This window comes from Oreochromis aureus, linkage group 3 (genome assembly GCF_013358895.1).
Source record: "Oreochromis aureus strain Israel breed Guangdong linkage group 3, ZZ_aureus, whole genome shotgun sequence".
Taxonomy (NCBI): domain Eukaryota; kingdom Metazoa; phylum Chordata; class Actinopteri; order Cichliformes; family Cichlidae; genus Oreochromis; species Oreochromis aureus.
Window position 1 is genome coordinate 18,473,773 of NC_052944.1, and position 14,816 is coordinate 18,488,588.

Sequence of the window (14,816 nt, forward strand, 5' to 3'; positions counted from 1 at the left end):
CTCCTCATGTGTGATTTTATGTGAGTGTGGAAACTGGTTTCTCTAGAGCCCCCCAAAATTGCCACAGTAAATTTAACAGGCTTGGTAAGCTCGGTGGCCCACAAGCTCAAAGTGATTTATTTTAGCCAATCAACCGAGTAAATCTGATTGGAGGCTTCTAAAGCATCTTTAACTCTCTTTATCACCAGTGTCAGGGTTTCTCCACACAGATTGGCCGTATCCATTTGGCCCTTTCTGCTGTTGGTTGACGGTATTATGAAAAGCTTTGCTCTTTTTCTTTTTCTTTGGCAAACGGTGGGACCTTGGAGGAGCGTGCTTTTCCTCTTAGTGATTTCGCAATTCCCTCCGCTCGTGTCCTCGCACCTTACTTTTTCCTCTTTCTGCCGTCCCTGATATGTTTGACGATGTTTGGCTGTGTCACTAGCCACTAGAGACTCAAGGTTTGGCTCTAAAGATAAAAACTCATTCCAGCATTCTTCCTTGTAGCTTGATGCTAAATATTGGGTTTCTGTGCACTGTGAGGTTTGAATGCAACCCTACCACAGGACTGTCTTTCATGCTGTAGACATGTAGATGTGGAACAGATTTGCATACTTCTTATTACCACGCTTCAGTGGTAGGGCGAATTGAGCGACTTTTCGAGATGTGAAAATATAAATATAGAGATTAAATTCAGAAGATCCTGTTTTGCAAATGCACATAAGCTACGTTCACATTAGGGAAAAACACTGCTTGTTTACTGCACAGCTGTGTGGCTAATTCATCCTTCAGTACTTCAGGATAGCGCATTTGCAGGCAGACTTAGCTCATATCTCTTCTGTCATTTACCTCAAACACAGTGAGTGTCTCTCCAGGCCCGTGTCCATGTGTGCATACATATCAGCCCGGTGCATACGCTTCTCCCAGCACTGTGTGACCTCCATCGATGCCCTCTCAAGTCCTGGGAAGAGAGCTCGGGAATGAGAAATTAATTGCCAAACAATGCATGGCTCCCATCCATTATGGTTCTCATCATGTCAGATGATATCGAAGCATTACCGGATGTCTGGCTGCATAATTTACTGCACCTCCTCCGCACCAACACCCACAGCAGCAGCAGCAGCAGCAGCCCCGCACCCACAGCCCCAGTTACACTCCCTGATGGATTTGTGGGCTTGTCTCAAAAGGTTCCATTTAATGGCAGGACGACTTTCATCATAATTATCATCATTTTATTTTCAACCCATTCCCCTCAACTCATGAGGACGTGTAGCATTTCAGTGGGATTGTATGACATAAACATTAGGGAAATGATCAAATGAGGAGCTGAGTGAATAAAGCCGTGAAAGTAATGGCTACTGATGTTGTGATATGAAAGAGATGCTACTGCTTTTATTATTTTTCTCTGCATAGATGGAAAAAAAATGGCCCAAGATAAAATTTTACATTATGATTGTGATTTATGATCGCTTAGCTGTTGCCTGCGAATGAACAAGCCACTCATGTCTTGTATGACAAGCCAGTTCTATTTGCCATATCAGGTTAGAGCCACATTGGAACGTAATCTCTTCATTTTACATTAAACGTTTTGTCTTACATTTAGAGACATCAATTAAACCTACTTAAAGTTAAGCTAAAGAGTCATAAAGTTTCTTTCTTTTGAAGCTGCTAGCATGACATTTTGCAGCGTATGCTGACTTTTATGACTATCAATTTAGTTCAATAGCCGTTTCTACAGAGAAGCTGCAGAAAGCTGATTCTAACTTTTTGGACTTGTCTTAAATTAGAAGTTTGGTTTTTTTTGTTTAAAGTTTGATGAAAATATTGACACCCTGCTCTGTACGATGGCCGTAGCATGAAGCTTGCTAGTTTAGCATAAGCCCTGCTAACGGGGGTAAGCAACAGGCGTGGCTCTCTCCTTGAAGGCAAATTACATTTAAGCACCTTTTAAAGCTTCCTAGACAAGAAAAATCATATCATATTTGATCATCTGCAAGTAATCAAGGGGCTAACTAGCAAGCTCTGCAGTTTAAGCGAGGCTCAAAGACGAATGCACTTATGCCACAGTGAGGTATCCATGGTCCTCTGTCTGACCACCCACAAGTCTGCTACTTGTGGTCACAGTTAGTCAGACTTTAATTATAGTTAATCACCAAATGGGTTTTCACCCAAATTATGCTCAAGCTCACATTTGTTATTCTCAGTAGATTTCAGATCTCATTACTTTGTGCAATAAAACCAACCAACGACAAGAAAACTTGCTTTTTTTCACAAGTTACAATTAGCTTAACTCTTTTAAGCTAATGAACTGTTAAGAGCTACCATGTTCTGGTTTGTCTTGATGCATGCTGCCCAAACAAGACTCCATTCTCATGCATTGCTTCAAACAGGAGAAACAAATAATCAGACTTTTAAATTGCAAGTATATCACACGGGAATATAAACAAGTTTTTTTGTTTTGTTTTTTAACAGCCGTTCAACAGATTAATTGGAACTGATTAAAAATGTCGTGTACACTATCTCATTTCCTTGAAGACTCCAAAAGCTTTGCCTTGAACATGGTACCTAAAAATCTCCAACTTGGGTGGACATCACAGCCACACTGTGATTTGCTCAAAAAGATCTTCTCACTTTTGCTTTATACCTCCTATTTCTAAAAAAAAAAAAAGTGCTAATGTCATAAAAAAAAGTAAGAAGCAGACGAATTTGCAACGCGAAAGCAGCGCTCTCAGATCAAACATCCAAATGACAGAAGTATCGTTATGGCCCGCTAACAACCTTGATCGTGGATTCTGGCTTCACGTACGCTTCAGTCTAAAAATATGCGTCCCAGCTCACAGAAATCCCATTTCACACGCTTTCAACAAACTTGAAGAAAGTTAATGGGTGACATCACACATAGACTGTCCAAAATTTACTACAGCCCGGCTGAAGATGTAACTGCGCATAAAGGTTCAAATGCTAAAATTAGGAGGTAATTGGGTTCAGCGCGAGGCTGGAAGTGTCACTCTACTGGCTGATGCTCGTTTCATTTTTACCCCCAAAAGCCCTTTCCAGTTCTTTTGATCTCGAGTCTTTGCTTCTCGTAGTCGGATCACGGTGCGGAAATGGCACGTCATACGAACCGGATCCATTTCATAATAGCGTAGCAGGTTTTTTTCCTGGAGCAAAGTAGAGCGGGCTTATCTAATTGTGGGAGCCACGAGCCCTGGGATACAGAAAGAGAGGCTAATTAGTTAGAAATGAATGCTTTGAAATGAAGCACAAAGCTCTATGTGTGGTGGAAACAGTCTTCACGCGTTCGGTGGGGGGTGGGGGGCAACAGAAGCGAGGTGTAAATGATGAGTGCAGCTTGCGTTTCAGTGAGAGTAGAAGTCAGAGTGCCCACAGAAGTTCGCTACTATCCTGTGAATGAAAAGGTGGCTGGTCGTGGTGCACGAACATTCGGGACGTTCAGGAGCCCTCAAGCTTAGAAAGCAGGAGCAGCTCGTAGCTCTTATTCTTTTTAATCAACTTTGCAATGCCTTTGAGAACGCATCGAAGCTTAAATATACAGAAGGGAAATCACTTTGAGGTTTGATGTCATTTTATTGAAGTTGAAGAGGACGCTGAAGTGCCTGCTTTGTTTCATGAATCGAGAGGTTGCTGGCATTGGAACATACTTATGGCCTTATTCCCAAGGAATCTTTGCGGTATTCCACATCATTATAATCCTAGTGGAATCTTTTCATGCAAAGATCGCTATATAAAATATCTGGGTAATAAAAGAGTTACTCCAGTTCATTAAGAGACTCAAACCAAAATGTGACAAGCCCTTCACATCGTCCCGTAAGGTCACAGAGTAGTTCCTCGGGGCATACCAAAGACCTGCTCACATCGTTTTTCCCCTCCTCTCGCTCTCTCGTTGTCACTTTGAATAGAATGGGGAAGCTGGCAAAAGCAAAACAAAATGTCCTTGTGTTGTCTCCAAGGCGATAGTGCCTGCAGACTATGGCTGCTGTCTGCCTCTGCTGGCTTTTCTCTTTTTTCTCCTGCGCTCATCGCATGGAAAAGATATTTAAGTTTGCTCAAGGACACTTTCTTCTTTTTCATATGTGTGTGTGTGTGTGCAGGCATATTTAACATGCAGTATGTAGACAGGACATTCTGAAAAATAATTTGACGGTGGACTCAACGGGATCAAATGGAAGAATGGAATTACATTCCAGACGAGGTTCCCAGTGACTTTAAATTAACCTCATGCCGTGATGGTTATATCCTCAAGTCATATTTCTCTGTCGTATAACCCCCAGCATTCAGGGAGGTGGCACGATGAGTTTTATCATCACTATTCTAAAAGAAATAGTAAACTAAAGAGATCTTATGGCCTCTGACTTAGAGAAGCAGTTGGCGTTTTTCAGTTTTTGGCAGTGTTTGTTGACAAAATATTCAGAAGGCTATTGAACACGACGTAAAATTTGTCATTTCTCCATTTTCATTTGTGTACGTGGGTTTAGCGTCTAAGCAGAGTGGCAGCACAACATCCTTCATGCTTAAAGCGTGAGTTTCACCCCACCGGCTACTTACTTGGAAAGATATTCACAGATTCAACTTACGGCAGACAAATAGCTACAATCTCATTTTCAAAACAAGCTGTCCTCCGAAATGAATAACATTAGTCTGTAGATGAGTGTGCCAGAACCATCTATAAGAAGTAACACCAAAAAGCTACTAACATAAAATATAGAGAGGTTGTATTTTGGGGGGTAATCTTTACCTTGGAAATAAAGTCAGTACATCACCTGCTTTTACGCTGTGTATAAAGAGAATAGTTTACAAGGGAAATCTGACAGGATCTCACAGTCGTGCAGTCTTTTAAATTTGTTGTAGTTATATATTGATGAGTATTTATTGATGAGCTTTGAACCTCTTTTGCTATCAGTGCTAACACTCCTGTAGTGTTTTACTTACAAATCTATGTATGCATTAGATTTGATTTATCGGCAGATTGATGTCATTAAATATGATCAAACATTAGCTATTCAGGCATTTGTAAAGGCCAGCACTGCAACTTTCCTGTTGGCAACTTGTATTTGCAGTGCAACACCTTGATGATCTAAGTCAGCGGTTCCGACAATATTTTCACGGACCAGCCTTTAAGGTGTCGCGGATAAATATAACAAAATAAAACCAGTACCAGTACCAAAAAAAAGAAGGTTTATGCATAACACACCGGAAAAGAACCAGGGAAACCGAATTAACGATAAAAATGATTAAAAAAATAACGATAAAAACCCTGAAAACTATAAATTTCACACCTGAGCCTCAACTCTCACGGCCCGGTATCAAACAATCAAACGACTCAAGGACTGGTACCGGGGCCATGGACCGGAAAAGTCTTATATTTTTCAGGGTCTAGTATGCATGCACGTATTTTGGGGGTGGTACAGAATAGTCCTATCACTTTCCCCAACTGCCTATTCAGTCTGGTTGTTACCAAGCAACATGAACCCAACATAAACTGGGCTTCCTAATGGTTTCCCAGTGGTGTCATAAAGTTACCAGATATCAGAAATAAGGTATAATCGTTCTGCTGATTTTAGTGTGGCTACTACATGGAAATAGAAGAATGACATCCTGGTTCAGTGTTTTACTTCTTGGTTTATTCTAACTCTATTGAAATGTGCGTGGCTGAAATGCTAAAATAACAAGTGACAGAGCAGATTTTATACAAAGAAGCAGAAGCTAATAGTCATAATCACAGACTGTATAAAAAGTGGATGTAACCATTGTGTTTTTTTGAACAGCTAATCTGAGGCCTTGACCTGACTTTATCTACTTACTGGGAGACTTAATGTCAAAAGGAAAAATGGAGCACTTACATAATTTAATTTCCTAATATCTGAGTGTGGAACGGTAGAGCGGTGGTTAGCACTGTTGCAGCAAGAAGGTCCTGGGCTGGGGCCTTTCCAAACACATGCATGTTAGGTTAACTGGCTGTACATGTGATTGTGATTGGTTGTCTGTCACTACACGTTAGCCTGAAACAGACTGATGAACTGTAGGTTGTATTCTGCCTTTCCCTCCACGATAGCTTGGATAGCCTCCGGCGCACCTGCGACCCTGAATGAGATAAGCAGAAAAAATAGATGAATGGAACAGCATAATTAAATCCTGCCCTCACATACTTAATACCACTTTGTTTTCATGTGAGAACTGTACAGGGTTTTCAGGGTTTCGGAGCCAGCATCTAATGCTTTAAAGCATTGGCTATGTGTGTCTTTTATATACAGTCTATTACCAACAGGAGCTTTAGCCCAGAACCTCCTGAGTGCACTAAAACAAATAATGGATCGATTCATTGCTGATTACATTCATTTTTTTAAATTCTAGCATGAGTCGTACAAGGAAGAATGTACTCCTCTGTATATTTACTCAGCAAAGAATTATCTCATTATCCATTTACAGTAGTGTGCTTACATTAGTCTGCATTTATAGGTGTCTAAGCAAAAAACACTCCCTCAGCAGAAATCCCTCACAGTCACAATCACCTCAGTATCAGCATTCCTGACCAGTACAATCATCCCCTTATCCTAACAGGCCCCTCAGCACACCTGTTTAGCCACCGGCTTATCTGCGCCGGTGCACTGTGACCTTTGCTGACCTCCATATGAGCTGTGAATATCCATGATCAGATTCCCATCAGGTACTCTAATGGTTTTTCTTTTACAACATGCAGTTTTAGCACCTCCAGCTGATTTCAGTTATCCTGAGATTGATTGTGCTTCCCCTTTTCCAGGGTTTGGCGTATCGTATACGAGGTCATTCCTCCTCAAATACAGATATGAATACGCGTAAATGAGTTATCTCATAAATAATGAAATAAATAGACTGGTGGTGCCCTTGAAGATATTTCTTCGTCCCATTTCCGCGATGATCGCAGCTGAAGGCTGCTGCGGAGCAGATTGATGACGCCGGCTAATAGGGGATGTAGGATGTAAATGGGGATGTCTTGGTCGGCTGGTGGAAATGCTAAATAAGTATTTGAGGATTCGTGTGATTTCTTTAAAGCCCTGTTGACGGGTGGCAGCGTCAGTTTATGATGCTGATGAGGGCTGGCGTGTGTGACTGTACATTTGTGCTGGGCTTATTTTAAGCGCCTGCACCCATATCCGCTTCTGTGACAGCCTTCTGTTTGAAACGTTTGTGTTTCCCACTTACCACCGATGTCTGCTACGTGTGCTAATTTGTTTTGTTTTTGTTTTTTCCTGCCTGCGATAGAAATTTCGAAGTTGTAAAAGCTGCATTATCGGGTAGTCGGGAGTAAATAGGCTCTGCGTGCCTTTAGTTCACATTGCAGCTCAATGAGGTTCTTGTTATAGTTCCGCTTTACTGATGGAGTGCCTCCACAGGAGTGTCCAAGGTACCTGCAGATCTTGAAAGCGCAACAAACTCTTTTGTTAGCGGGAGAAAACAAATACTCAATCAGTCTGGAACTCTTGCCGCGGCGGCAAACTATTTAATCAACCGTGGCTGTCGTCGAACGCTGTTAAGCGTTAAATGCATTGACTGCTGATAGAAGTCGGATGTCATTACAGCCTCCGGGGGCTTCTGCGTCCCCAACAGCGCCGCTAATTTATGCTGTCTTATTTTGCTCCTACCAAATTTACCATACAGAGAAATTGTCCGATTGTAAATTGAATCAGAGGGAATTGCGTTTTGAGGAGGATGGGTGGAAGGGGGGGGTGTCTGTTATCTGAGCTCTCCGGGACGCGTGACGTCCATTACGTGTGCCAACCTAAAATCGACCCTCATTAAATTTTGTTTTGCTCTCCTTTCATACAGAGATTAGTACCATTTGTCACTTCTGTCATCTTGATTGTATCTCTGCATTAGTGGGAAACGACAAATGTCGCAAATTGCTTTTTTTTTTTTTTTTTTTTGCTGAGGTCCAAATTGTGTGTGTGTGTGTGTGTGTGTGTGTGTGAGAGAGAGAGAGAGAGGGAGTGCACTCTCATGTGTTTAAAGAGTCTACAGCAAGCTTTCTTCTTTCAAATCGCTTTCAGTAATAAGATCACGACATACAGAAATGTCAGAGTAGCAAAAATAGCACCGTATGAAGAATAATACAGATTATACACATTATTAAAATAGAGTAAAAATATTCCATTGGGCATATTTTTGTAGACTAAAGCCAGGCTTTGGAAAATACATTATGAAGCATGGCCTCCCCATGTGTCCTCTGACCTTCTCTGGCTTAATCGAGTCCACGCATTCATAAAAAGCCTGTAGCTAAATTAATTTGGGACCTCTATTTTCCAATCAGGGGCCCAAGGGAAAGCTTCTAAAAGGGACAGGATGGATGAGAAGATGGCGTGATTGATGACAGGGAGTCAAAGAGCGGTATGTGCTTTTGAGTAGGAGGAAGAGGATTACCGAGGCGGTGTGCGAGCACATCTCGGTGCACGCCGGTGTTATGATAGCCCTTGTCCCCCAACAGCTCAGGCAAACAGCGTCATTAGCAAAAACCTCCTGGAGTGTAACCGCAGGGAAGACTCGCATCCAGGAAGCAGGTATTTCAGTTTGTCCCGGCTGACCTCGAAATAGCACGGAGCTACAAAACCCGGCTATTGACTCGCAGGGATATGCCCTCGTCAACAGCCGCATTTAGACTACACAGCTGGAGGTTTGTGTAGTGCGCGGCGCATGTGTGTGTAAGCTTAGCCGACGGGGGTCTAGAACTAGACCAAACGCACACCCGTGTAAGTCACACCTGCCAGTTCCAGTTGATCCTCTTTGAATTGTTTTCTTTAAAACTGACACATGGAGAAGGAGGAAAGAATAAACCCGCATGCATACACTCAGGCTTGTGTTTTTTCTACCTGCACCAAAATAAATTTTCTGTCAGCGACACAGATGGAGTATATTTTAAAAAATAAAGAGGCAAAAAAAAAAAAAATCATTTGCTTTTAAGTTTCATTAAACATTTTTTTTAACATCTGAATTCTTCGGCTCACTTTGTCGTTCCCTTTCTCTTTGTCGTTTCCTAGAAACGTCCTCCTCGATAATGGTGTACATGGATACCACGACCACAACAACGAGGACCTCCACCAGACCTCCTGTTACCACGACAACCACGACAACAAGGACCACCACCACCAAGGTGCCTGCCACGACGCCTTTGGTGGTCCAGTCGCCACGAACCACATCGGCAGTGGTGGAGCCGTACCAGACGGTCTTGGAAGATTTGGAGCGAGAAGACGTCAACGCGGCGCCGGCCACCGCTAAGCTACCAAATCTCAGGGTGGAGTACTGCAGTCCACTGGTGATGATGGACGTCTCCTGGCCGAGGACGAAGCAGGGCACGTTAGCCAAGATGCCCTGTCCACCTGGATCATTAGGTATTTATATTTATTTATTTTGTCCTGTCTCACTTAACTGGCCACAGCAGATGGATGTCTAGTTCCGCTTGAGGTTTCTTCCTGTTAAAGGAGGGTTTTTCTTTCCCACTGTTGTCGACTGCTTGCTCACTGAGTAGAATGTAATTGCTGGGGTAAAGCGCCTTGAGATGGCTGCTGTGAATTGATACTGTACAGTTAAATTGCATTGAATTAAATTGAAGGAAAAGTTAGAGCAGGACTAAGACATGAGCATGTATGGATGGAGCCAGGAACATACTAGAGACCAATTAGTGACCTCCCCTGGCAACCTCTGGTTGCTAGGGAAAAGTGTATATTCCCTGACTAGCTAGCAAGTGGTTGCTGGAGTTTGCTAGCTGTTGCTAGGTGAAAAAATGGTTGCAAAGAGGGTGCTGCACCAACAGCCTGTTAGTGAGTGTTTGCAAACTAAATCAGCCACAAAGTAACCATGTAGATCGAGTGAAACTTGAAAAAGTTGTCTCATTACTGAAACCAACCCATTTCAAAAGGTGCAACTCTTATTTTGAAAGTGAACGACTCCTTTTCAAGTAGTTGCAGAGTATCTGCAGACAAGTCAGCAACTTTTATGCAAACAATGTGTGACTGAAGCAATCTTATAGCAACCGAAGCAATCTCAAGGAGGTTTTAGTGCAGCATGCTACTTTGCAACTAATTTTTCTAGCAGCCTCTGACAACCACTGTCAATACACATTTTTCCCCAGTTACTAGGTTACCGTGGGGTCAGTGGCAGGTCATTAAACCTGAGTGGGGGCTAAGGTAGTGTATTATCCTCCTAATGAACTCAGAGATAAAAAGTAGTAGCAGCAACAGTAATTACCCATGTTATTCAATCTAGACTTCCATAACAAGCCTACCTACGCACAGATAAAATTGAACTTCAGGGAAAGAAGGTTCTGGTCAGTGGCCGTCCGCTGCTCCGAGTACTTGGACATGGGTTAAATATAGAGAATTAGTTTCTCTACAGGGATCAATAAAAAGATATCCTTCCAGGCTGAATTCCTTTACAGTTTCTTGGTACAAATAACATAAGTTATCCCGTGCAGTGTAGGTGATGACATTTTTAGTGCACTCACTTTTAAGGTTTTTTCCCCCGGAGAAGTGATTTAATTATCTGGTGAAGCTGTTGGCTTGTACGCTGCTGTTGCTGTTGTTGTCGTCGTCATCGTTTTTGTTGTGGATGCTGTAGCGTTTGGAACTGTTCTCCCAGATCTCAGCATTTTCTTTGGTCAAAACCAGGAACATAGGTTTGCACGTGCCACCGGACCTCACGCACCTCAGACGGGCGCAGGATTTATTCATTGCGTTTTCTCTCGCTGACATAATGCCAGTGACATTACGTCAAATAACGACCTGCAGTTGACCTGATCACTCCCTCCAAATCTCAAAGATTCCCATGTTAAGAGCTGAAAGCGCTCTCCTGATGAGATACACGGATGTGCTCTTTCTTTGCTTCTCGTCTGTGTGAGGATGTCAGCTCTCTCCTTAGGAGACACAGTCTACTGTGAGCCTCTTTGCCTTGATGTTGTCACCGTGTGTGTTTTGTTTATGTTTACACTCCCCCTGCAGCACTCATTCTCTCGCCTCCTGTCCTCCCTCCTCACTCTCTCCTCCTGACTCACTGATGCACGGCTAAAGATAGCTTAGCATCGCATCTGTGTGGAAACTGGTAACCGGCGCGGCGCACGGCCATATTTACTTCTTGTCTCTCAGGGCGCAATTCGTGTAATTAATTAGCGGCTAAACACGTTTGCGTTCGGCTCTTTTGAAAGGGCTGCTGCGCTTCATTTGTCAGGCATCGGGCCTTTGTTTGCGCGTGTCTCGTTTGAGCCCCGTCGCCGTATCGATACTAAGAGAATGGAGGCCTGAGTACATCGAGATTAAATCAATGTTGGCCTGCTTTTGATATAAAAGCTTTACCTCAGGAAGTAAAAACCCGGGGGGAGCACTTCATATTTAAATGGAACCTGGCTATGATCAAATTATATTTTAAGGCCGATCCTCTAGTAATACACGGATGAAGATTATAGTCCATCCATCCATTTTCTTAACTGCTAACCGAGTTCAGGGTCGAGGGGCCAATCTGTAGCAGGGCCAGATTATGGTAGGAGAAATTAAAGGGGTTACCTACGACATTCATATAGTTGTTGCATCAGCAAAATAACTCAGTGTTAATAATAAATGACTAAAATATAAAACAAAAGCTGTCATGCTTTATTTTATACATAGTAGAGTGACATCATAGCCCCCAAATCCTGCTCGAATGCTGGAAAAAGTCTGTTCGTTTCATCAATCAGCACCGAGATTCAGGCCCACACATTTACATACAGTCTTCATTAATGGGCAACACCAGCACCCATCGAGACCTCACTAACAGGCATCACATGGCAAGATAAGAGGCACACATACCCCACCTCCTCTCAGCGCTACTCTTCAAAGCCATTGCACTTCACACGGCACTGCCAAGCAATACACAACCGTGCGAGCTTCCTCTGCCACTCTTTGAAAGTTCCTCGAGCTCCTCTTCCATGTACCATCACTTCGCCCGCTGTCATTCCCCCTGCATTCCTCCGACTCCCTCTTCTTTCTCCCCCTGTCTTTTATGCCCCTTTGCCTCTAAATATAGGCAGAAATACAGAGTCCCTTATCTTATAAACCCATCAAACATACAGCTGTCCAAGGTGGACCGGGGAAGGAAATTATATGTCAGTCAAAAGTTCTATCTGTTAATACCGGCCGTCTCACCCTCCCTTTAAGTACAAGCAAGGGCGATTTAATGTCAGCGTGTAGCCGTGCTGATGTCAGCTATGAAAATACGGGAGCAAATTATTTGAGGCGCGCGGCAGAACGAGTCAACAAGCAAGCTGCATTTCTACATTTCTACCTCGATGCCATTTTGCAGTAACAGTGAGTCGGGGCTTAACAGACACTGGTCAGTTTCTGGATGTGTGTTTGTGCCAAAGTCAAAAATGGAGCGTTTTGCAAGGAGCTCACTCACCGGAGCACCTCTCTGTCAGCAGAGAGCCCGTCTTAATTGACCTTCCTGATGAATTCAAGCTAGGGCAGACTTAATTGGTACCTATTTTGGTGCGTTTTCTTGCGTGTGCTGGAGCCGAACTGTCACACACATGCAGACGCCGTCTGACTTTTAATGATTAAATACAGACGCCGTGTGGGCAACTCCAACTGGCCTCGAGTGAAGCAACTTCATTTCAGTCGCTATAAGATAAAACCGTCCAATTACATTTTTCTACATCCATTAATTTAATCACTTGCTCCTTGGGATTTTCTTGCAAATAGGAAAAGTACTCGATACACAGAAGAAGAAACAGGTGGTATTTTGAGATCTCCTCACTCTATATTGGGGAAAAAGTATAAAAGAAAACACAAAATATGGATAAACTTGATTATCTCAGAATTTGCAAACCCAATCTAGTAAATCTGACGCCGTTCTTCCCACAAAGCCTCTTAACTCTCCTCTCTATCTCTGGTTCGCTCTCTAGGTGTGGCCTCATACATGTGCATGGGCCCCGAAGGATACTGGGACTCCCAGGGGCCTGACTTTAGCAACTGTACCTCGCCTTGGGTCAACATCATCAGCCAAAAGGTAACAGAAGTAAAGATGCACACATTCACAGGGTACATAATTTAGTTCATGGACTGCTTTTGTGTGTGTGTTTGTTTTCCCTGATTAGCAATTATCACACATTTCTCTTTAGAATAAAATTGTAGGAAAAAGCCTGAAGATAGCCTGGAGGATTTGGCATTGAGCTTAAATGTATTTGGATTTAGCTTGAACACAACGGCGCCCTTTTACCTTATTCTGACGAACGTTCGCCGCAGATCACAATGCACATCGCGGATGCGTACATCATTTGTACTCAGAGGACTTTAGTTTTTGTGGGGGTTTTTTTTTCTTCTTTTGTCCTATTGTCTCTTCTTAATTGGTCCATTAATGTCATCGATTAGCCAGAGGCTTTACTCAATAGAAAGGTTATTCTTGTGCGTGCATGTGTTTGGCGTGAGTGGGTGGCTGGGTTGGGTTGGAGTGAAAACCAATACCACAGGATCATAGTGTAATAGCCTGCTGTGGGTAACAGCTAATGCAGACCACTTTCTGTCTTACATGAACCGGCGGTTATTTGCATTCTATACTTCTCAAGCGCAAACGATTCGGATCTCCTCCTCTGCAGGCGAGTGTTTATGCAAAGCTCCATATTTATAAAGCTCCCTTTGTTAAAATCTGTAAGGGAATCAAATCTTAAAGGAGGGGAAGGTTACTGCAAGGGAGGATCAGGGTTCCAGGTTATGAATTGCAGGCAGTGCTGCAAATGTTCTCCCTTAAACTCACAGGACCCTGAGGCGTACATGTTATAACGCTTATGGTGTACTCGACGGCACAAAGCTCAGCCCATTAAACAAACGGCAGTTTGTGGATATGGATGGAGAACGGCTGTTGGGTAACAAAATGGAAGGCGGGGAAATTATCAGGTGCATTTCTGTGCAGCGCGGGCCCATTTCAGCAGTGCAATAAAGCTCAGCAACTGGCTGCTGTTTAGAGAAATTAACTACAGCAAAGCTCTCTCTGAACCTGCTATGGCGGGCGGCTCGCTTCAGGTCTAACAGGGTGACTCTAATGTAGAGTAATGCCTGTTAAATTCCACAGAAAGATGTGACAATCAAAATATGCACGCTTTTTTAAACAAAGGTGTTATTAATCTTTTCTTATTTTTAAAGCAAATCACACTCCGGCAGCGTGCCTGTCGGCGCAGACACAGGAAGACTCTAATGAAGATCAACCTGTCAGACAATTGGAATGCCCATCTGGCACTTCGTTATTTTATATCTAGGGCCATTGTCCTGTATGTGGCACTGCTCATTACCAGATGGTTTCTCAAAATGAGAAAGGAAGATATAAAGCATGAAAAGGAAAGGAAATGACACGAGACAAGCAGGAGGGAGAAAAAGAAAGCAGAGCTATTTACCTAGCGTCCCCAGATCCCCTCATTAAGAGACGAGAGCAGGGAGGGTAAAGAGGAAAACATCTTCCAAAGAAACATTGCTCTGCTTACACCTCTGTAAAGACCAATTTAAGCAGCCTAATTGGCTTCACTAATAAACTCACAGGCGATGATAGCAGGTAATGTCAGAGTAAATCAGGACGATCCTGTTTTAGATGATACCACCGCTGTTTTGGGGCTCATCTTACGACTCGATTGGTTCAATCTTTAAAGGTAACTGACCCAGAGCGTAAGACCCAGATACGTTTTGGGCATTTAATCAACTCTAGATTTATTTACCGAGGCTACAGTTTGCCATTGTGGTCATCGGCATATGCAACATGCAGGGCTGTCTTATCAGTCACCGTTGCTGACAGGTAGTTTCAAGCATTACTCATTAAAGTGATCTGTTTCTCAGTAA

General features: G+C 43.0%; 1 protein-coding gene and 1 long non-coding RNA gene across 12 annotated transcripts in view; one reads left to right on the forward strand and one right to left on the reverse strand.

Annotated features, from left to right (window-relative positions):
* LOC116333174 (adhesion G protein-coupled receptor L3-like) overlaps positions 1-14,816 on the forward strand; it is a 260,507-nt gene that overhangs the window by 159,595 nt on the left and 86,096 nt on the right. For all 9 annotated transcript variants that reach the window (XM_039609515.1, XM_039609509.1, XM_039609512.1 and 6 more), the window contains 2 exons: positions 9,009-9,359; positions 12,899-13,002. In XM_039609515.1, the coding sequence (XP_039465449.1) occupies positions 9,009-9,359; positions 12,899-13,002 (455 nt within the window). The remainder of the gene's footprint in view (positions 1-9,008; positions 9,360-12,898; positions 13,003-14,816) is intronic.
* Positions 5,618-14,816, reverse strand: part of LOC120438913 — a 79,687-nt gene continuing 70,488 nt past the window's right edge. For all 3 annotated transcript variants that reach the window (XR_005612249.1, XR_005612248.1, XR_005612250.1), the window contains one exon: positions 5,618-6,081. This is a non-coding gene — a long non-coding RNA (uncharacterized LOC120438913). The remainder of the gene's footprint in view (positions 6,082-14,816) is intronic.